The following is a 24489-nucleotide window of genomic DNA, read 5'->3' on the forward strand; positions in this document are numbered from 1 at the left end:
ATATGTTCTCGTTCCTGTTAGCTTCTAATCTTCATCCACTAACTATGCTATGGTATCTGTATCTTTCTCTGTGCTTTCAATTGCTATCCCGTATGCATGCGCGAGCACGTTTGCATTCTTTTAGGCACCCAATTTGAGTCATCTGTCTATTCTGGATTATGTGCACCTTTTTCATACGATCTGTGTTCTGCATTTAGACTATGGCCTCTCTACCTTCCTCGTGCCTGGTATTGATTAAAAATGTGCTCTACCTATGCTAGAACACATTTGACTTCTAATGTTGGCCTTGAAATACTACTTGTTTATCATTCAGATTACAGCCAGAATTAACAGGGTAGTGGGATAGAAAGGGAGTACCCATAATTATTTTGATCGCTGCAAAGCAGCACATCAAGCTATGGGTTGTGAGTACGATGAGTGGGTCACAACCAGATATTTTTGATCCTTTGGTTCAGTGAAGGGGACCCCCAAAGGTGTCCATGCCCCGGGCCGCAAAAGTGTTTAAGATGGCCCTGGTCTTTCCCCTTTTGTAATGGTTTGGCAGGAAAAGAAATTATGTTCTGGAGAGTTGCCCAGAGCAATGCCAGAGGTTAAGATTAATTCTAAACCTTCCAGCCATTGCCTCTTTTGTTTTGCATAGTTATCCAGCCAGCCAGCCAGCCTGCTAGCAATAGAAGGAAGTAGGGGTTAATCAAGGAAGTTCAAAGACAGCCCTGGTAGCAAAGTTCATAATCTTGTCAAGGGGACAGAATGCATAGTTTGAAAGAACAAAGAGGATACTGGCACATCAGTCCAGTTTAGAGAAGATAATTTGTTATTCTTATTTAGGAGGTTGAGGTAAGCTGCTGTTACCATTTTAGAGATGAAGGTACAGAATGTGTGTGAAGGGTCATAGATGACACCAAGGTTTCTAGCTGAAGAGGAGTAGTGAAGTTTTAGATGGGACCTGGATAGGCAGGGGAGGACAAGAGATGGAGCATATGTCAGAAAGGAAAAGCATTTCTGTTTTGGAGGAGTTCAACATAGGAGAGTGTGAGGCCATCCAGTATTTAATAGCAGAGAGACAGTCAGAGATTTTGGTAGATGGGTCAGTGGGGAGTTCGGGAAAGTAGAAAAAGATGTGGGCATTGCCTGCGAAGAGTTGGTTTGAGAACCCAAAGATGAAGATAAGTGCCCCGAAAGCAGAATTGTACAGTGGGAACAGGAGGGGACCCAAGACAGAATCTTGTGCAGCGCCAACAGTGTGAGGAGTCAGGTGAGAGATGTTCAAGGAAACCGAGAAATGACGAGGTACCAGGTAGGACTCAATCCAGGCAAGTGCTTGATAACAAATCCTAAGCAGAGTCTATTGAGGAAATCAGAGTGATCGAGGGTATCAAAGGTAGCAGATAAGTCGAGGAGGATTAGGATAGGGGATGGGTGGGAAAGTTTAGCAGAGGCAATACAATTGAGAGCAGTTTCAGTGGGTGGCAGGAGCGGAAACCAGCTTGGAGAGGGTCACAGAGGTTGTGTGTCAAAAAAGCTAGTAAAGTGGTCATCATAGCTGTTATGGTATTATTAGGTTTCTTATGGTAAGGTTTGATTGGACTGGGTTTCAGGTGTAAAAAGTCTACATAGGCCATTATGGGAGTATGCAGATAGATTGCAGGTTCAGCAGGATATTTTCTAGTAAATGCTTCAGGCTGTGTGGCCAAGCTGCTATAGTGAAGACTGGTTGACGGTTACTCAAATCTCTTTAGACGGTTTGTGGCCTGAAGTTCAGTGAATCAGTCTTGTCTTTGTATTCATCTGCTTCAATGTAGCTCCTTCTCCTTGCACTTATAGATAAATTGTCTTGGGTGACTGTCAGTAGATCTTGTTGTAGATCTTTTGTAGTGGCCATATACCTCCAAAGGCAATGGAATATGGGCATCTTTAAGAAGTATCATTGTATTATTTCCCTCTGAGTATGCCCCAGTATTAACAATAAATCATGTTTGGGGGTCTCTTTGTCCTCTTGTATTCTTGCACCCCAGCCCACATGTATACTTGTGTTAGATGTTTTCAGAATTTCCATCATTTTCGGAGATCTAGTGATGGACACATTTTGAACTCCTAATTCCTTTTTCGGGATATATATATCTAAAAGCAAGAACGTGGGGCTGGAATATCAAACTGGAAAGCTTGATCCTAAAGATACAGCTAGGAGTCACTTTCATGTGCTACTCATAATCCCACAGCATGACAGATCAAAAATGGATTTTGGTTTGCTGCTAACCCAGGCCTGCCAAGCACTTCTCATGATCTCTCATGACTGCTCTGGGCTGGTTCGAGGCATGGCATAGACCAATGGAGCAACTGAATCCAGAACAAGCAAGAAATACTGAGCTGAGTAAAAGTAAAGTGCTTTGAGAATCCTAGTCTTTAATTAGGGCAGCAATTTAATGCAGCACCTTGCTGAGTGTGTGGCTGTATAAATTGCTATGCCCCCTGCAATATTCTGCACTCTCGATCATGCCGCTCTCGTGCCCAAGGTTCTGGCAACCCCTAATATCTTTCTTGGCTTTAATGTGGATGCTGGATGATGCTAGCGGGAGCGTCAATCATGCTGTTCTGCAGCAAGATCATGGTTGCAGTCCTCATTATGCCTTGCTACACCACTAGCATGGTGAACCTACCACCCGCACCCCCAATAAACCAATAGACAGCGGGCCAAGTAATATGTATAAGAAATTAAAAAGTTCAGAATTTATAGAAAGAAAAGATTTAAGGCTTCATTAGAAGGCCAGCAGGCTTTGTCAATTCAGGAGAAACAGCACAGATGGACCCGGGCAAGACTGAGATCATAATTATTGATGAAAAACCCAACACCTGGTCCTCATTATGCTGGTCTCATAGTTTTGCCACCTTCCTGTAACCTAAATTAGAGGTAAAAAAAAGCATAGGCATAATTCTGAATAACAAGTTATCCCTGGAAAGCCGAATAGCTTCTGTAATCTCAACCTGATTCTTCATCATCAGGAAAATTAAATTCATTTGACCCTATCTTCTGTTTTCACAGCAGGTGCTAGTGCTAAATGTATTGATATCGACCGGTCTTGATTTCAATAACAGTATTTATCTTGGCTTTCCCAGATCCTGATTCAATGTTTACAGAGGTTCCAGAAAGCAGCAGCCAGACTGTTATTGAAAATCACAAAATAGGATAACATTTCCCCAGCCCTGCAGTCCTTGCACGGGTTTCCTCAAATTTAAAAGTATGTGCTTAGTCTTCAAAGGTCTTCAACATCAGAACTCGAAACCCCCTTGCAAGTAGACTGAACCATTCTACAGCTGGACGTTCTCTAAAATCTAAAGACAATAGATAGATCGATTGTCCTCCCAGAATATCGAAAGAATGGCTAGGGGCCACTCCTTTACAGTCGAGGTTGCAAAATGTGAATTGCCCGCCCTCCTATGAGCTGCACTGAGACCAATGTAATGACTTTCTGGAAGTCTTTAAAAAAATCCTGTTTCACCAGTTTTTACGTGCGAAGCCTACTGAATTTAATGATGGCCCGCTTACCATAGCGGCAAGATGCCCATCGGATGATAATAACGCTTTATTTAAAAAAGCACCAATACCCAAGCTGTACACTGAGCATGCACTTTTGCACAGGACATCACAAACTCCTTCCACTGAGAGCCACAGCACTACTCCCACACCAGCTGTTCTGGTTGTGTTATTATAGGCATCTGGTGTAACAAATACCCTAGGATTACATTTGCAGGAAGGTGCCAGGTCTAGCTCTATGAAACATACAGCCGTTAGAAACCTTTTGAGAACATCCAATGTGTCCCAGCCAATAAGGATTCAGAAATTCTGGCCACTATTAGCTGATAGTTACCTGGAATTTCTGCATTCCTCCCGCTGGCTGTAACAGACATTGTCACCATTTTGTCCCTGACCGTAGCTGGCTGCACGCCTCCCCTCCACCACCACCTCCCTCACACTTGCTCTCCAGTCCGCCCTGACCGCTGCCTCCCTCTTCTGTTCTTCCAGACCCCAGCCCTGTTCCTCTGTTTGCCAGTCTTCTTACCTGTTCTGGGACTGATCTCCTCATATAAGCGAAGGAAATACCCGCTCCACTTTAGCTCCACCATGTCACTTTGCTCTCCAGACACCCAATGGCTTATTTTGTCCCCACCCTATGGTGCTAAAACTTAAATGGAATAACAAAGGAAGACCACCCAAAACAGGCAAGATTGAAATGCCAATAGAAATGTACTTTAAATCACTGTCATGTTCACAGCAGGCAGACTAACACACACACAAAATAGTTCAGTAGGATAAAGTAGAACACCTTTTTGCTCAACTGCTGCACCACATTAACCAAAGTCCATCAGGTTTCCTTAAATGGCACGGTCCATCACATTCTCTCCCAGCTGCCACCACTTCAGAGTCTTATAACCTCTGTGCCAGTCTCAAAGTCACTGAAATATAAGCGTCAATGCTATTTTAACTGACTAAATCATGCAGGCATCCAGTAGGACAACAACCTTTTTGACATTGAAATAAAAAAACTGCAAACAAGGACAGAACAAACATCTATAGATGTATCCTTTAGCAATTGACCTATTAATGTTCTTCTAAATATTGTGAAACAAAGCTCTGTATATGAGGATGTTGTTATAAAAGATCTTTAGTACACAGTTTAATGCTTAGCAGTACCATTTGTAAATGGATAAATGGCAGATGTTCTGTGAATAGTGTTGTGTTCTTTAGCTTGATGTTGTTTACACAGATTTGCTGTATTAATTGATCTTAAGAACAATTTTCTGAACTCAACAGGTTGCAGTCCAAAGCGCACTTGGATCGCATGAAGGAGGTAGAGCAGGAGATCTTGAACACTGGAACCTACCAGCTCCGGGAAAACGAGCTTATATTTGGTGCAAAGCAGGCTTGGAGGAATGCCTCACGCTGTGTGGGTAGGATACAGTGGTCTAGGCTCCAGGTGAGTATGTGGCATATGTATGCAATAACCACGAATAAGGAGACCAGAGTGAAGGGGTGGAGAATGAGTGAGGAAGTACAAGGGATGAGTAAAGTGGAAAATTACATATGAGATTGGGAGGAGGGTGTGCCAGGTACAATAAACTGACATGCAATGTGAGGGGAGTGAGTGGGCAAAAGGATGCATGTGTTTTTGAGTATGAATTAGAGACATATGCATGAGTAACTAAGTATATGAACTTCTCCCTAAAGATGAAATGCAGGGATGTTACCCAATGTTTAGGAGGCATTGGAATGATTTAGCAATGAATGATATGATGGGCCTCATTACAAGGTTGGAGGTAGCCTTGCCGGTAAAACCAGCAAGGCTACCTCCAAACTTGCAACCCGGTAATTGCCCTTTCGCAGTTGCGGGAGTCGGTAGATCCCCATTCCCATTGAGCCCCATAGGGCTCAAAGGGAATGGGGATGCCTGTAGCACCGGCACAGTTCATTACTGTGCCGGTTCTATAGGCTTTCTGTGCTCCTGGGTGCCTTTTATTTCACCAGGTCGGAACTGGCGGAATGAAAGGCACACGTGAGCACAACTCAGAGATTGCCGGTCCGGACACAATGGTACCGTATCCGTTGTATCCAGACCGGCAACCTTATAATGAGGCCCTATGTATATCTGGGATTTATAAAGTGCGAACCTACCTGGAAAGCAATGGAGTGTTGAGCATAAGAGAATCTTGAATGTATAGGGGAAGCACACGAATTGGGCTTTTCAACTGGAGAGAATTAAGATTAAGTGGAGCAATCAGCAAGATGTTCTTTGACGATTAAGGACTTCAAGAGTAGGGTCTTCAGGTCCTTCCTGAAGTGTAGGATGAAGGTTGTTGGTCTTCTTTGCATTGTAACTTGTTCCAGAGACAGGGTGCATAGCAGCAAAAGACCAGTTTCTTGGTTTGTTCCTTCACACAATTCTTTCTTTCAAACCTGGCTATGTTGTAGATTTTGATGGGATGCTTGTCTCGAGAGATGGCAAGTTTCTCAGCCATCTAGAGTGGTGTTTTGGCTGTTCTGTGGGTAATGCAGAATGTCTTGAACATGATGCATGTTTGTGGGAGGGAACAAGTGCAGCAATTTGGGGATGGGGTGATGTGGTTCACTTCTTAGTGCTGTGATGAGACATGCTGCAGCATGTTCGACAACTTTCAGAGGGGCATGGTGACATCTGGACTCCTGTGAATAGGATGTTGCCACAATCCAGGTGGTAGATGACCAGGGCTTGGACAACTGTTCTGAAACTTGGGGCAAGGATGAAAGGCTTGACTTTTCAGAGGAGTGCAAGCTAGTAACATGAAGATTGGGTTGCTTTTGCAATGTGTTTTTTGAATGAGAGGTGACAGTAAATGGTAAAGATGAGAGATTTTGCTCTGGGTGAGATATGAGTTGTGAATCCATTAAGCTTCATATCAATCATCTCCTTTGGGGTTGGCATGTTTGGTGGGATTTCCTAAGCAAATTAATATTGTCTTTATCAGGTTGAGATTTAGGTAAGTGCTTGACATCTAGGCTCAGATGAGGGACAGACCTTGCTTGGGTCGATGGATGTCAATTCATCTTTAGGAAAAGCTGTGTGTCTTCTGCTACACATTGGTGTATCTCAATGTTGGTGAGGAGTTTTCCCAGATGTTCCATTTAGATCTTGAAGATAACAGAGGATAGGATGGAGTCTTGCAGAACTCCACAGGTAACTGAGTGGCGTGGGATGTAATGAGAACCATCTGGATGAGTTGGTCTCTGTTGGATACGTAGAAAGCAAACCTCTAAAGGACAGTTCTGTAAAAGCCCATGCACATGGCAAGGCTGTTGAGGATGCCTTCATGGTGAACAGTATTGAAGGACGTAGATTGGTAGAGTATGGTGAATAACCTGGTGTCACCTTTGTCCAGGGTGTGTGTATGTTGTCATTAATGCCTTAAATGGTGGTGGTCTCTGTGCTGCATTCTGGTTGGAAACCAGATTTGTAGTCTTGTAGAAGATTATGCTGCGGGATTCTTTTCTGCAACTGGAAGGCAGCAGTCTTCTCATTCACTTTGTAGAGGAATGGTCGATGAGTGATAGGGCAATAGTTTGCCAGGTCATCTGGGTTGATGTGGATTTCTTCAGCATGGTAGTATCTGTTCCATATTCAGTAAATCTGGGAATGTGCCTTGTGTGAGTGATGCATTGATGAGATTAAGAAGTGGTATGGCTGCCTCACCTGCATGGCAGTGCCAGCACCCGGTTAGGGAGGGCTGACGCCCTCCCACTTTGAGGCAGACAGCAGCACTCAGATGCCCCACCAGGGGCTTCGATAGCAAAGGGTGCAATGGCAAGAACCTCTTACAGTTCTCACGGAGAATGGTGCATTTACTTACATTTAAAGAGTCATCAACTTGGCAACGGCATCAAAGGTACAGAGGCTGAAGACAAAACCAATATATCAATAGACTTCCTATGATGAAGTTCGAGGCTTAGCTGATGGGCTCAGCTTTTAGATGGCCCACCAAACCAATGATTAGCATCTCTTTGTGACACTACATTGCCTTTGAATTGGTTTTAAAGCTGCAATAATGGGCCAAAACAAAGTGCAAAGGCTATTCAACCACTTGGGCTTAGAGGAGGGCACGGTGGCTTTAAGGACCCCACTTACTACCAGCTCTCAAAACTGTCATCCAGCCCCACGTACATTTTGAGTCTGGCTCTGCCCCAGCTCACCTGTGAGGACCTTTACAATGGAGAAGGGAAGCATCTTTGTAGGTGGTAAGTATGAGGACTCCGAGTGCTGATCAGGTATTCTGGAGTAATTGGGCCTCATTACGGGTCCGGCAGTAACCCTGCCGGTGCTACCAGGGGGTTGCTGCCAGACCCATAATAATTTACTGCGCCTGACTTCCCGGTGCCACAGGCTCATTACGAGTCCGGCGGCTGGGAAGTCGGGCGCCGGCAAATAAATTGTTGGCCCTTACTTCCAAAGAGTCCTCCAGGACTCTATGGGGGTGGGGACTCGGGAGCACCGGCTCAAAAGATAGCTCTGCTCTTGTTGGATGTATCCATGATGGTGTTAGTGCAGTAGTTTGCTTTGGATGTGGTGGTGAGTGTCCTGCGTGCTGAACGGAGGGTTCTCGGTGGGATGAGGTCTTCTAGTTGTTGGCATTTTCTCTGGCAATGTTCTTGCTTGCGTATGGTGTGCTTGCTGTTTTAGTTGCTCTGTATACTAAGGAGTGGAGGTGTTATGTTTAAGTCAAACTTTTAGTGGTTCATGGGTGTTGGTGATCCTAGTTAGGGTGTGGTTAGGAGTGTTGAGCTGGGCAGTAAGATGCTCGTAGGGATTGAACATTGAGACCAAGGGATGCAGTCCCCTTTCAGTGCATACATGGGGAAGTTCTTGAAAGAGAGATGGCGTGTCCTGATTGGTTTGGCTTGTCCATGGTGGGGGAGTGGTGGAGCTGGATGGCTATGGTTGCATTGTCTATGTACTCAACCGGTGTAGGGGAGAGTTGGCGAATACCAATTTTGTGTGTTGCTTTTGTTGTCGGTTGGATTTGGGACAAGTTGTTTGATGTCCATTGTGTCAGGTAGTTTGAATTGTTACTGTCTGTTTTTCTGGTTGTGGTCTCTGAGGAAAATGATGTGTTGTTGAAAAACATTTGGATTCTATTAGATCTTCTTGTACTTATATAAATTAGCTTTTGTATCAAATCAGTCCATATCTATCCATAGAAAACAGAGCATTATAGAATGGCTGGCAGTGGAGTAGCAGCTTAGCTCAACTGCTCTGGACCTCTCCCTGAAGAAATTTATAAAGACATTATCATGAACTCTAAGAAAAAGATTGCTGAAGCCGAGAACCCTGCCTCCAAAAAATCCAAGCAGGTCCCTGAGATGGAGGACCCCCCGAGCCTGTCTGATGTCTACAAAACTATTCTCAGGGTGGCCCAGGATGTGAGTGAAATCAAGCTAACTATGGCTGAGCTTAATTTGAAGACTGGTCAACTGGATGGCAGAGTCACAGACTTGGAGAAATCATCCTTGACTATGAGCTCTGAGATTGCAGGCAGCTTTCAAGCATATAATAACCTGAAGTCTGACTTGAAGAGAGAAATGGAACAGCGATTGGATTTGGAGTTGAAGCTCAGGGCTAAAAACATCAGATTGGTTGGAGTGGAAGATCCGGCAGGAGATGAAGAGGATCTACCTTCCCTGATTTTTCAGGTTTTTAGGGAAAGTTTCCATTGCCTCACCATTAAAATGGAAGATATTGACAATGTCTTTAGGATTGGAAAGCACCAGGGGGGTAAAGCGAGGCATGTTTTGATCTCCTTTTTGAATCAGAGGTCAAAGGAGTGTTTAATGAAAGCTGCTAGGATGACTGGGAATGCCTCCTTCAAAGGTAAATCTGTTTATTTATACCCTGATTATCCCAAAGAAATCCTGCTCTTGAGGAGGTCATTTAAAGGGGCTAAAGACATGGCCAGACAGCTGTCTCTCCGTGCATTTCTTAACAGAAATAGTGTTTTCACCATGGTATTTCCTGAAGGGGAAAAAAGCACTTCTGACCCTGTACAAGCGCTGGATTGGCTGGAGACGTATAAGAAAAGTGTCTCCACACCTGCTCTGTCTATTGATCACGATTGATTTAACCAATACATCCGTTTGCCTCTTCCCCCTATGGATCAGTATTTTGACTTCAACCTTTTTCTGCATGTATGTTTAATTTTATTTTTTTAAAATGGCGCCGGTGGCCGATGACCGTTGGCATCGTCGAGTTTTTTAAAATCGACTTGGAACTTCTTTAACGTTCACTTACTTGGATTCCAGGCCTCGGACGGAGCCCGGCGTAGCTTCCGGCATTTTTAGAAGAAGGGACCCGCTCGGAATGACGTACGAAGCACGCCGAACGGCGCTCATGTCAGCTGATCCGCCCGGCGTCTTCGTACGAAAGGAACACATCCCAGGCACTTCCGCTGGTGCTCTTGGTGTCGGGTAGCCCGGAGCGGATCGCTGACACCCAACTATGGTCCTTGACTCATTTTTTCAGCGGCGCGGGTGATTCCAGACATACACGGATGGCACCTTGCGGTATTGCTGGATCGGATTGTGGGAAGCGTTGCTGGGACAGCTGGAGGTGGAGTGCCTGCAATGGTTATTGTCTGTCTTACCGAGGTACTTGCAGCACTTTCCTGGGCACTATGTATGCTTTAGGGGGTCATGCCAGTATGTCAAAGGGCCCCAACTCACACATATCGGACCGCTGGGCTTTACTTTTGGACTCTTTTAAGCGGATTACACGCACACGCTCTGATCGTTTCCTTTTATCCTAGCGTGTGGGCCCGGTCCTGACTTTCCTGTTTCATTTTTCCCACCTTTTGACTGGCATGCCCAATTCCTATACTCCATGTTTTCTCCCTAACGTTTAAGAATATGTTACCCTTCTCTTGTGTGATCATCCTTGTTTGGGATATTTACTTCCAGGTTGAGATATGTAGATGTCTATTTTTGGGGGAAGGGGAGTGTGTGTACATGGGATCTTTGGATGGTTTGGAGTACAGTAGTGCCTCCCTGTTATTTATGATGGTTATCGTTCCAGGGGGCGGATGATGGGGATATTTTTAAGCTCTTTTTTGATGATTTTCACTGCACATTCTTACTTTAGTGAGACTGAAGGCACTATCACATATATGGTCAGTTATTGTTGTTTAGTTGATGCGGGTTTAAAAGCTGGTAACCTTTATCTTTAAGATTATTTTATGGGTTCTCGTAGTCAGGTTAATGTCAGGGTTTGTGGGGAGTGAGACAGATTCCAAGTGCCTAGTTTATACGTTCATTAACATGCAGACGTGAGGCACCTCCTAATGCTCAATTTTACATTTTGTCGGTTGGCTCTAGGGTCTGAAGGTAAAGGGAGAGTGCAGTAACTCTCACAGAACTACAGCTACTACTTCACAACTTCTAGGTATTCCTGGCCTGAACTGCATGCCCCTGAACCCAGTTTTCATATTGTTGAGCACTTTCAATTCAGTCAGGTTGGAACATCTGATTTTGATTTGTGGTTCCGGGTTCCGAATTAGCATGTACGAGTTTGGACACATAGGGCCTCATTGCATAGTATGGGGTACGGCGTGCCGGTTGCTTTAATGGTTATTATTTATTTACATGGTTTGACTCATCTCTTGGGGGGTGGAGGGTTATGGACATTTGGCGGTTTTCGGTTACACGTTATAATTATTTTTAGTATGCTTATTGCTAATACTTTAATGTGGTTTTTATTGGATATTGGGAGGGGTCCTGGGATTGGTCCTGAATGTGGATTCATTTGTTCTTTGAGCTGAACAGACTTCGCAGTCTTATCTGTTCTTTTGGTTTATTATTTTATGTTTTTGCTTCATTTTCATGTTTATTTTCTTTTTCTAGTTTCTTTTCATTTCCTTTTTATTTCAGTTTAGCTTTGGATGTTACAGATTTTCTAGTTACGATGCCTTTTTGCACAGGTGGGACCACTAACGACCTGTGCATTGTCTCTTGGAATGTTAATGGTGTTAATAATATGTTAAAAAAGAAGAAAGTTTTTCAAATGTTACAGGATATGCATGCTGATGTCTGTTTTTTACAAGAGACTCATGTTTTAGGAGACGAGATTTCGAGGCTGGAAAGAGAGTGGGTGGGATCAGCTTATGGATCTTCCTTCTCGTCAAGGTCAAGGGGTGTGGCCATTCTGATTCGTAAGAAACTGCCTGTTAAAATTTTGAGGGAATGTGCGGATAAGGATGGCAGAATGATTGCATTGCTGGTGGAGATTCAGGGGGAGTTGTTAACCCTCTGCAATATCTATGCTCCCACAGTGGATGATGGCTCCTTCTTCAGAATGGTGGCTCAAACCCTTTTAGATTTGAATAACCCTAATATTCTGCTTGGGGGCGACTTCAATACGGTAGTTGATCCTGATCTAGATAGGAGTCAAGTCAGACGTGTGTTACGTTGTGATTATCATCATCAAGCACTTCACTCACTCTTGGATGAACATGATCTGAAAGATATGTGGCGCTTGGAGAACCTAAACAAACGGCAATATAGCTTCTTTTCTAGTGCGCATGGGGTATTCTCTAGATTGGATATGATTTTTTCTGGTGGGAATGTGTCGGAAAGTGTGGTATCAAGTAGTATTGGCAATATTTTATTGAGTGATCATGCCCCCATTGAGATGCATTTGAGACTTAAATTCCAGTGCAAAAGGAGTTTCTCATGGAAGATGAACACATCTATTCTGTTAGATGACGACATTCTGGAACGGATTGTTTCGGAGGCGAATTATTTTGTATCGGAGAATCGCTCGGAAGAGATCAGTGTTGAGAACACGTGGGAGGCCTTTAAATGCAGTATGCGTGGTATCTGTTTAGGGCTGTCGTGTGGTAAGCGAAAAAAGGAGGAGTGTAAGAGGCGTGATCTAGATCTACGTATTAGTGAGATCTCGAGGGATCTGATGCTTGACCAGACTAATTCAGTTTCTTTGGCAACATTGAAAAAACCTAAAAAAGAAATGGAGGACTTTTTGACGATGAGGGCTGAACGAGGCTTGTTCTATTCGAAATGTACATATTTTGAGAAAGGGGAGCGTTGCGACAGATGGTTGGCATACAGGTTGAGGAAAAGGATTTCATAATCTGCGATAACGTCTATTATTGATAAGGATGGTAGAATTACATTTGATCCAAATAAAATTAACTTGACATTTCGTGACTTCTATGAGAACCTGTACAGCACTGAGGCGGGTATTACTAGTGTGGGCGAGAACTTCTTTGGTAATTTGCCAATACCGACGGTTTTAGATGGCGATCGTGATCTACTTGGGGTTGAGATTACGATAGATGAGATCAAAGGAGCGATTTCAGCACTGAATGCAGGCAAATCCCCGGGTCCTGATGGCCTCCCTAGTGAGTTTTATAAGATTCTTCCGAACTCGGCCTTGGAACTCTTGAGAGACGTGTATGTATCTAGCAAACAGACTGGGATGCTGCCTGAGAGTACTAATCATGCTTCTATTTCGGTGTTTTTGAAAAAGGGCAGGGATTGTAATCTTCCGGCCAGTTACCGTCCGATAAGCCTAATCAATACAGATAATAAGATTCTTGCCAAGGTCCTTGCTATGCGTCTGGTGCAATTTTTGCCTAGTCTGATTGGGGAGGAACAATCTGGTTTCATGAAAAATAGGCGTACCTCTAGTAACATCAGAAGATTATTACTTACTATGGAAATGGCGGATAGAACAGACCGAGATGCTGCTGTCCTTTCGCTGGATGCGGAGAAAGCGTTCGACAGGGTTAGTTGGGATTACTTGTATTCTGTACTAAGGAGGATGAATCTGGGTGAGGGGTTCATTTCTTGGGTAGCTCTTTTATATTCCAGGCCGACTGCTGCCGTTAAGACTAATGGTGTAATTTCAGAACCTTTTGGTTTGGAACGCGGCACGCGTCAGGGTTGTCCTTTCTCCCCTCTGTTGTTCATTCTGGCAATTGAGCCTCTCGCTGTTTGCATCAAACATGAACCAGATTTACACGGGGTGAGCTGCTGGGGTATGGTACAGAAGGCTTGGCTTTATGCGGACGACCTTCTACTAGTACTGGAGAATTTGCAGGTGTCTTTGCCTTGTTTGATGAGGTTGTTGTCGGATTTTTATGAATGCTCGGGCTACAAGATTAACCGTTTGAAGTCTGAAGTGCTGCCCCTAACAAATGGTTGTGATAAAAACATGGTTACGGGACAGGGATTTACGTGGTGCGGGGAACGTTTGCGTTATTTGGGGGTATGGTTGACGTATCCTCTTTCCAGGATGGTGGATGAGAACATGACCGTGGTTATTCGTGAATGTAAATCGGATCTAGAAAGGTGGTCTTTGCTTAAGCTCTCTTTATGGGGTAAAGTCAATGCCCTGAAGATGAATACAACACCCAAAATTAATTTTGTGTCTAGCATGCTTCCTTTGAAGATTAAGTGCTGCTACTGGAAGGAATTGGACCGCCTACTTCAAGAATTTTTGTGGGACAAAAAGCCACCAAGATTTAGTCTTTGGAAATTACAGCTTCCTGTCCATTTAGGTGGTCTAGGGGTACCGAATTTTCGGGCCTATCATTTGGCCTTTTCTGCCCATTCTTTTGTTCCATTTTTGACAGGCAATTTAGACAGCTGGGCGGTGGCGGAGTCCAGCGCTTATGGGCCGCTGGGCCCGACAGCCTTGTTGACCACTAATACAAAGATTCCGGGTGGCAATTTGTTGGCAACGTCCTTTTTGCGTGATTCATGGATTGCTGTTTGGTCATTGCTTGATAGGGATGCGTTCAAAAGCAGGTGTGCCTCTATCTGGTTGAATCCTAGGATCAGGGACAATTTGAGGACTGTTTTTTGGCCTGAATGGTTTTTGATGAATATTAAACAGGTTTCTGATTTGGGGAATGATGATCGATGGTTGACTGCCGCAGAGCTGAGAGAGAGATGGAATTTTGATGGTTTATCGGACTCGGCATATAGACGGCTAAAGAGGGCGGTTGGGGAGGTTGACTGGTCTGATTCTTTAGATATGTGCGCTTTGCTGACAGACTCTAGTGGGAAGTGTGGCGGCCTGGCCAGTCGGCTTTACAAGTTAATGGTGTCACATTATCGTAATAATGACAATTTACGGAGAGTATGGAGTGAGAAAATAGGATCAGAGATTGATTTGGATGATTGGCAGAATATGTGTAGTAATGTATCCTTGTGCTCTCTGAATCTAAGTGAACGTTCTCGCCAGATAAAGATCCTGAACCGGGTATATTGGTGCCCTGAAACACTGCATAAAAGAGGCATGTCTGACAATTCTAACTGTTGGGGGTGCGTCCAGGCAGTCGGGTCATTGGAGCACATGTTGTGGGATTGTGTGAGAGTCAGAGATTTTTGGAGTGAAGTTTGTAATGTGTGTAACAGGATTGCAGGAGATGGCTCGGTTCTTGATTTTAGGACGGTAATCCTGGGTGATGATTCCGGGTTGAGTGATGTCAGCTCAGCCCACAAGAAGTGGTTTTTTCGTGCATTTATTGTGGCCAAGAGGTTGATTCTCCGCGGGTGGAAAGGGCGGGAATCTCCTTCCTATGGGGAGTGGATTCAGGAAATGCAATGCCTCTCACGGACGGAGAAACTTATTTACAGATTGAAATGTAAAATGTTGACATATGAGAAGATTTGGAACGTGTTCAATGATTTCTTTTAAGTTCATTCATGTTTTTTTTTTCTTGTCTATGATTTGGTTCTGTAGTATTGTTGTGGCTGATATGTTGTATATATTATATATATTATAAATAAATATTTAAAAAAAAAAATAAAAAAAAAAAAAAGAAAACAGAGCATTATTGGCTACCGCTCTGATGAATTTGCGTTTGGATTGTTGTAATAGCCTGTTGGTGGGCACTTCAAAAAGAACATTAAGAAGCTACAGACCGTACAAAATCGTGCGATTAGAGCTATTCAAGGCCTCAAGAGAGGCAAACATGTTACCGCTCTGAGATGAGATCTTCACTGGCTCCCGGTGCAACATTGCATCAAACGTAAAGTTTAACACTAACTAAGAAATGTGTGACCGGGCCTGCTCCACGTTACTTGAAGAATCAAATACACATTAAAACCCCTATTAGAGCTCTTAGCTCAAATGAAGGCATATCCCTTAGCCAACCATGTTTTAAATTGACACGGTAAGGAGCCACAAGCTTTGATGCTTGGTCTCCTTAGGCATGGAACAACCTACCCCTTGTACGGAGTGTCTGTCAATGCTTTTCAAAATTGTTAAAGGATCTCAAAACATTCCTGTTTAATAAAGGAATAGATTAAGCCTTCTTGGAGTGATGGGTTGTGTTGTTATATGTTCTATTTTTGTCTCTCAGCGCTCTGAGGCCTTCAGGTGTATGGCGAGCAACAAATATTGAAATAAATAAATAAATAAATGCTACAATGTATGTGTATGCAAGTGTGCTGCCACCAATTGCCCCAGAAGACATGCCATCATCCTGATTGACCTTGTCAACTTGGTCCCATTGGAGCATGCTTGACTAGGTAATCTGGATTTCTGGGCCTATGAAGTTTCAAACTCTTTTTTTGAAAAGATAGCTGCAGACATGGACAGCCTTAATGAAAGTAACATGACACAAACCGCAGACTAGACTTCCTGTTATGAATAAACAATACGCTCAACATTTTCTAATATCAGCGTCTCTCTACCTTTGACCGTATCTTCATCAACTTCAACCTGTGTGCGAATTTGGCTTCTGTCCTACACTCGGGGTACATGGCAGATATCTTACTGTACAGAACCATTAATCCTGTCTGCTCGGACACCTTCATTTAATCGTTCACTTCGGCAAACCCTCCACTCTGATATGCTTGAGAAGCCAGAGGGAAAGGGAATCCCAGGTACTAACATTGCACACCACTCAAACACTGAAAGGACTAATCTGCTAAAAATGAAAAGATGAGGCTTCAATCTGGAAAGATGCTGGAGGAAATCATGCACTGACTGCACTGCATGATTTCTCCTCAATATGGGTTGTACATAAGCTCTGTTTAGAGTAAAATAATCCTATTTCCAGACCAGCATCAAAAACCTGCCAACTCCTCCAAAATGCTTTTCTGAATCTTCCTTGAACTGACAGACCTCACTCTATCAGCAGATACCGTGCAATAGTTTGCCAAAAATCACAAGGAATCCAAGATGCTCTGGCTTCACACCATGATGCCTCTGCCCCATCCATCTGCCCATCTTGGGACATCAAGCCAACATTCTGTCTCCAAGACGGAAGTGACCAGAGTTACAAAAATATAGGAAAGATTCATACCCTACCATTGACATCAAGGATCAGGTACACAGTCAGTCATGGATTGCATCGGAAGTGCTTTACAAAGCCACGCTACAGACTCCAATAATTAGCCATCACGACTTTGCCAAAAATACCAGTACACAATTGGAAACAGTTTCTTGGAAAACCTTTAATGATGTTTAGAGAACTATCGACTGATCATATGCGGGAAATTATATTCTCAGGCCTTTTGATATCTCTTAGAATTGGGACTGTTAAGTTCCTGCGAGGTTTAAAACTCGAGGATTCAAACATCAACTTGAATAATGAAATCAAGTCTGACTGCTGAAACGTTTCCTGATGGAAGCTGATTGTTAATGTTTTTTATGCTAGGGGTCTTTACTGATCATATTTGTTATATTTTTCTCTGTTTTGTTTTTTAGTAAGATGTTTATGTTAGTAAGTTTTTAAACTATCATCTGAGTCTAGACCATCTTTGCTTTTGAATTAGTTGTAATTTGTGAGATTGTACTTAATTTTGTTCTTTTGATATGTGATAAATGAAATTGTAAAAGTTGATTATTTCAGATAAAAACAATTAAAAAAAGAATGTATTGTAGTCAGGGAAAAGCACAACCGCATAACGATTTCTAAGTGCTCTGGAGTAGGCAGATAAATATGGCAAGAGAAAGGAACTAAAAAAACAGCTGAGAACTAGGAAAAGAGAAAGAGCAGAACAACGTTACGGCTCATTTGAACAGAAGGTTTTGAGCTTTTTGACTCTTCACAACTTCTGATCCCACAGAATATTGCCGACATATGGATTCAAGTTGACAAAGTCCCTGATATTCTTGTGCCCAGCAGGTTGGTGTTAACAAAACATAACAAAAATCAGAAACAAATGAGCCAAGAAAAGGTGGGCAGAATTTTAGGCATCATAGCTGATGGGCAGCTCACCTAACTTCAGTCATCTGCATTTAACCCGAGAGCAAGCACTAGTTTAAATTTTCATTTTAGCTATTGATATGTGAGAGTAAAGTATATCTGAATGAGTTTGTCAGTTTCTGGAATAGTTATTCTTAAGCGAAAAGTTGTAAAGTTGCACTGATCTACTCAGATGACGCTATGGGGAGCACCGCATGTGCATTTGTAATCCACGGAATGTCTTACTATGCAGCTATGCCTCGGCTATTGTGCTTTTGATCCCTCCGAGAAGGAACTGGGATGACGTGGCCTACTACCTAAACCACAGCTCAAACACCAATTTCACCCTCTTGACCACACTGCGTGATTCTGGGGCAATTGTTCTTTGCCTTATTTTCCTTAATTCAATTCAGTATGTTCTCTATAAAAAAGACTCACTCATATGTGGTTTACTAGACCATGGCGCGGCTCCACATAAAGCGACCTTAAAGCCGGATATGGCAAACGTTGCATTGCACATGGGGGTCATAACTGCCACAAAAGTATTGCCCATTTATAAAGTGCACACAGCAAACTGAATCGTTGCGTATGGCAAGAGAACAAATGGTGCATTATGTTTAAAGAAAAATGTATTTTAAATGATGTATGTACACTTGTAAATACTCTGACCTTCGACCCTAGTTTTGTGGCTACCCCACCTACACGATTTCTGGAGGCATCCTTAATTGTCAGCAACAGCAGGTTTTCTGTCCCCTTTCCTTGCTTTTCTTTTTTTTTATTTGTTTGGTTGATAAAAATCAACCTTTCAAATTTCACAAACACTTAGTAAAAAAACCATACAGTAAACACCTTAGAATTATCTTTCGATGGACACATTAGTAACAAATAAAAAACACAGGAAAACAATATACAAATTCAGAAGTAAACCAATACCAAAGGGACAAGAATGAACAGGTAAGTATCTTCCTAAATATCTAATACTTACATAGAAAATGCAAGATGCAAGTGACTAGCCTCATAAACATACTACTAGAGTCACCGCTGGTATAACTCTCCAGTTTTCAAAGGCAGTTATAAATGTCAAATTAAATGCAATGACAATTTTCAGGAAATATGGCATCCAAAAATTGTACAATGGCTACCTTGATAGTTAAGGAAGATGATGAAAAAATGCATTGCCACATGTCCTTTTTTATGTACAAATTTTGTTCCTCAAAACATTTTTTTAAATAAATCTTGCGAATAGAAGTCAATTGAAGACAATAAACTAGGCAATGTTCCAGAGTTTCTTTTTGATCAGGGATTTTACAAAATCGACACTGCTTTTAAGTCGCCCATAGATTCAGGCGGAAGCGAAGAAGTTTCTGTCAGATTTTTGGACAACGAAATTTGACCAGATAATAGCCATGACTCTATAGCGTTTATGACCAAACAACTTTCGATCAAGATCCTTGTAGACTAGGCATCTATTTTGATTAACGCACCAGTCATGCTGATGGATCTTCATTTTTGCACGACCTTCATTAGTCAAAAGTAGTTCTAAATCAATTGATGCATCGGCCAGAACATTCATGGTGAATTTACACCAGATCTGAGAGAATGCCTGATTCCGGTTTAACAGATGAGAGGCCACCTTGCCTAAAATGTCTGAACGATTCAAGGATAGGAGACATTTACGCAGAAATGTGCAATATTTCCAAGTGACATATGAGTGCATTGACAAGGAGCCTAGTTCAAAGCAAATTAGAGGTAATGGGGTGCTTCCAAAAAGATGAATCCAGTTTGTCCCACCATGCAACAGTTTTTGGAATTAGTGCTTCAGACCCATAGGGCAAAATTGGATGACCTTCTGATGATAGGAGGTCAGAACGTGTTTTATTGTAAATTTACCAAATTTACCTATTAATATTTTTGCTTGAGCAACCAAGGACCGTAATTGCTTTTCTCAGCCACTTCACTGACAGCTCTTTTTACACTTAGGTCACATTTATGTTTCATTTTCCAGCCTCGAAATAATATGCCTCTGAATATGAGAAAAGCCAGTATTTCAGCAAACGTATCAAAAGATAGTTCTTGTGAGAATAATGAAAAGAAATATCATGGTCTTTCCTTTCCTTTCATATCAGAAAATGTGAAAGTAGGAACCTTGGGGCTGAAAAAGGACATTTTAGTTATCCGGAAGAGAACTATTGTTCAACTCCCTGCTGAAATGCGACTGACAGCGGGAAAAAGAAAAGGGTAACATGTCAAACCAGTCACATTTTCAATCGATCTATGCAACAGCAAGTTTATTAGTTGTTTTGACATTTTTGACTGGTTAGCGGACCGCTTCATTTTATTTCCTTTTTTAAGTACAGTAATGATGAACTTTGAAACATCTATGTGTATCATTATGTGCAGCCTGCATGGAGGACAGAGATGACCACTTGTCTCATCAGAAAGTCTTGCTGAAAGTCAAAAGTCCAGGCATGCAATTCTAACTGGAATACAAAAGAGAAACTTAAAAAATGTATATATTAAAACAAGTAGCACTAAAATGCCCCATTGTCGCACCCATGAACCTCCCAAATACTCCCCAAGTGCTGGCCTGATTTCCCGGAGTAAAAGAGGAAGGCACATACACCTTAGTCTTCAGGGAAGGTTGGTTCTTGTGAACAAGCTGCAGACTGCTTGGCACACATGCAGAGCAAGATGCTCAACTCTGCCTCAACTGCTTCATACCCTCTCAATGTTACTTTGCCTCTTTCCAGTTCAGTGGCAATAACCATTGGAGAAGGTCTCTAATCTTTCTATCCATTGCACTGTCCAAATACTGTATTGTTCAAGTTAGCACATTGCAATGAAAGACTTCAACATTCTATACCCCCCTGGGAAATCTGTCAAATAATATTGTGCTAGTCTTTGAAGTGGAGGCTGTGTGATATTCTACCTTATGTCGGAATGTGAAATGTTGGGAGAGTTTAATGCATGCTACGAGAGAGTGAGTGTACTAGAGTTGCGAGAGTCAGCCCTGAGATGGATGATGGTGTGGGTCTGATGTAGTGCCTCCGACTATGTACTGCTTAACTACTTTACTAACCAAGGCTCCAGATAACCAACATGCCTGCCTCTTTTACTCCCTAATAACAGCCCAGAACTCACACAAATGATGTTTTCAGATCAGTAGACGAGCGGTACCCTTACAAAGAGGACCCGTGCTATAGTGCTGCCTCAGTGGAAGATAGCCTCAATAATAATATGCTTCTTTAAATTTACAAGAATGGCTAGCTACAAAGAATTCAAGAAATACTATGTTTGTAAAATTAAATCAAATTTCTCCTTGCTTCAAGTTATGTCATTGAGGAATGGAATGAGAACTACATTTTACTCACTAAAATATACTTTTACTTCACAATCACAATCTTCCAAAATATTCCCCCTCAAATTCTTATATGGAGCCCTGCCTGTAACCTAAAATGGAAGAATACACATGCTGGTTTTATACTTACCTGGAGTCGTTAGTAAATATTTCTTCCTTCGTATCAGTATAAATCAGTATATATCAGTATATATCTCATTGGGCTCCTGCCTCAACTATGGCACCATATTTACTCCCAATCTCAGTGGCGGTTCAATAGTTTTTATTGATATTTTCATGGGCCCTAGGGCCATCCCTCTCTCGTCTTACTAAGCACCTCCTCCATAAACCAGGCTTCCATTACCGCAGTTACTATACAGAGAAGATTGACCCCCTAATACCTCATTTTCTGTCTTGTAGAGATGAGGGCCCAAAGGCAGATGTTCCCCTCTCTAATTAAACTCCCTCAGGGGCTGCCTCATTTTCCCTACTCTAACTAATTTTAGTTTTCTACTGGGATTTTGGAAATGTCTTACAGACGCAAGGTTAGATTCAGTTCTCCTTCTGTCACACTCACTATCTCCTTTTCTTTTCGTACTCTACCTACTCTCACCACTACCATCAACTTGGGATCGTTTTTTGGCACAAACAAATTTTTAACTTATACTAAATAAATTTGTGATTCTCCTGGAATGATTCTTCATCATATCAGGAACCACGGCTCTTGTGGTGAATAACTGGTTTAACCCTCCGGTCTGTCAAGTCACAGCTCTCTCAGGTGATTCATCAAGTTTGTTCAGAATCTCCCAAAGGAAATGTCTCCCTACATAAGACACATGTCACTTCCTGTAAGATTAAGCTCTTTTCTAGGCTGAGCGGGAAGGTGTCTCACAAAGCAACCTCACACTTTGGTTGTTTTGAGAGATTATGCAGATTTAGTACAGTATTGTGAGGAGTTGAGTTTTTATTTCTTGGTTATCTTTTGTGTAGTTTTGTGGCTTTCAGTGTGTTTTTGTAGCTAGTTGTTGTGCCCCTTTGTCTTAGTGCGTGTTTATTGTGTGATAGTGTGTTGTCTTAGTTTTTTCTTTTATGCCGTTCCTCTTATAAAGTTTAAAGAAGCCAAAAAGGTTTTCTATGCTATTCCTATCCCCAAAGAACACAAAAAAACAAAATAAATTGTTTATTACTTCCCAGTTTCCACATGTGTTTGTTGTGTACTGTTTTGTATATCGTTCTAGTAGTATTTGTATTGCATTGCGGTAGAGTTGGGTTTGGGTTTGGTAGTTTTTTAATAATAGGATTGTCGGTTCACTTGTTTCATCACCTGTTGATACACTTGGGGTTATGTCTGGTTCTCTCTGGGCTAATTTTAATATACATTTTGGGTTCTTGGGTTGTGCACACAGTTCTCAGCATTGCTATTTGTGGCACTTGTCTTGGCGTGCCTGCGATGCTGGGAGGCGGAGAAGCTGGTGGGAGAATGAGGAGCTGCATTTCACCTCATAGGTGGAGATGGAGTCCCCCTGATGGAGGAGGGGGAACCTCATGCTCTTTGTGTGCGCTGGTTCACACAGCATCGCATATCCTCGGAGTCGGCTGGAAATGCTGTGGTATAGGGTAAACCCCAGTATTCAGAGAGGAGGCAGGGCCATCAGGGGAGACCTCAGCAGTGACAAGTAGCATAGAGGCAGAGGTGCCCCAGAGGCTGGAGAGGCGGTTCTCATGTGTATACCCCCACAGAGCCAGTGGAGGCATTGAAGCAGGAGGGCATGTTCCTCATGTGCGAGCGGGAGCAGCCACAGAAAGCACACTGGTGGGGGAATTTGGGACAACTGTCTTGGGGGGAGGGCATAGAGGAGGAATTTGTCCCAACCCAGCAGGGCATGGTACCGCTGTGGAAGAGAGGGATGTGCATACGGGGGAAGTATAGCCTGCAAAGGTGCCGCAGCAAGTAGTGGACCTACCTCAGGGGAAGGAGTAAAAGTGGAGGTGGTTGAGGAAGAGGAGTCTATTTCTGCTTCTGCCATGAAGGAGAGGGTAATGTAAGGACAGGAGGAGCCCCAAGGAGTGGGCAACTGAAGCCCCCCACACCCTTATCCAGCCCACAGTGTCCTTGGAGTGGGATTACTTTGCCCTGCCAACAGGGAAGACAAGGGAGAGGATCCCAAGGTCTTCTGCACAGTGAAGGCTTTGGAAACAGTGTCAGGCTTGGACAGAAGGAAAGCAGCAAGTGCCACGCCCTAGGGATGACAGCCTTGAGGAACCATGTGTGCCGCTGGCACAGGAAAGTGTATCAGGTGCACAGGCTTTCAGTTCATATGCAGACTGTTAGTGTCTATGCAGCCACAGCTGCCCCTTTAGGGTGGTGAGAATGAGGGAGAGGGTTCTAGCACATCCTAATGACAGGATGCAGAACAGTGGAGTCATCAGGCATCCTGTGACCAAACCCCCATACACATCCAGCTTGCTGAGGTGGTGCCAGTGGGATGGGCCTTTGTGGCTAGAGGCAGGTCACTGTTGCTGTGCTGCCCCAAAAAGTGGTTGAGGGCACTGCACCACTGGCAACACCCCATGTACTAAATAATGAGGCAGGAAGGGACCAACTGTCTATATTAAGGGCAATCTGTTAGCTTGGGGGAACTGGACTATAGTTGTGGCAGAGAAGGCACATGGTGCTCCACCGCTCTTCCCTTGGCTTTGAGCGAGGGGGGAATTTGGTATTAATGAGGGAGGGACTGTCCTCGCAAGGTGACTCCCCACTCGAGAGAGTGACTGCAGAATTGTTCGTATTACAACTGTTCGAATGACAATTGACCTTTTCACAATTGACCGAATTGTGAAGGTCAATTGTAACATATATGCGGGGGGGAAACCCCCAGCAACTCCCCACCCAACCCAACCCGCCCAAAACCCATTATATATTACCAAAGCGAGATATATATATATATATATATATGTATATATATATATATATATACGGTCAATTGTGAAAAGGTCAATGGTGACCCTTTAAATTCGGTCAATTGTTAATTCGAACAATTGTAAACAAACAATTTGGGTAATACCACTGCAATCTGTTGGAGATCTGGAGATCCTTAGTGGTTGGGTGCACCCTGTGAAAGAACCAGATAACGTTAGTGGGTGTCTGCACCCTGTGAAAGAGCCACAGAGCTTTAGTGGGTTGCTTTGCTCTGTGGGAGAACATAAGAACAATTGACAAGTGGTGTGGTCATGAGGCAGTACATGCATTTGAAAACATTACGACGATGGACTATAGAGTCAACATCATGTGTAAGTCAGAAGCAGGTCAGGGCCTTTCAGTCTCACCTACAGCTATCTGTTTCCCAGCCACAAGCACTACGGAAAAATCCCTCTCCTCTTTTTAGTTTTTTTATTTATATAGTGCAAAATTGACC

At 43.0% G+C, this 24489-nt stretch overlaps 1 protein-coding gene across 3 annotated transcripts in view; it reads left to right on the forward strand.

Moving 5' to 3' along the window:
• The window catches only part of NOS3 (nitric oxide synthase 3), a 937759-nt gene that overhangs the window by 349852 nt on the left and 563418 nt on the right, over positions 1–24489 (forward strand). For all 3 annotated transcript variants that reach the window (XM_069645958.1, XM_069645960.1, XM_069645959.1), the window contains exon 4: positions 4811–4973. In XM_069645958.1, the coding sequence (XP_069502059.1) occupies positions 4811–4973 (163 nt within the window). The remainder of the gene's footprint in view (positions 1–4810; positions 4974–24489) is intronic.

The sequence above is a fragment of the Ambystoma mexicanum genome, chromosome 2p (genome assembly GCF_040938575.1).
Source record: "Ambystoma mexicanum isolate Mex_15411 chromosome 2p, UKY_AmexF1_1, whole genome shotgun sequence".
Lineage (NCBI taxonomy): Eukaryota > Metazoa > Chordata > Amphibia > Caudata > Ambystomatidae > Ambystoma > Ambystoma mexicanum.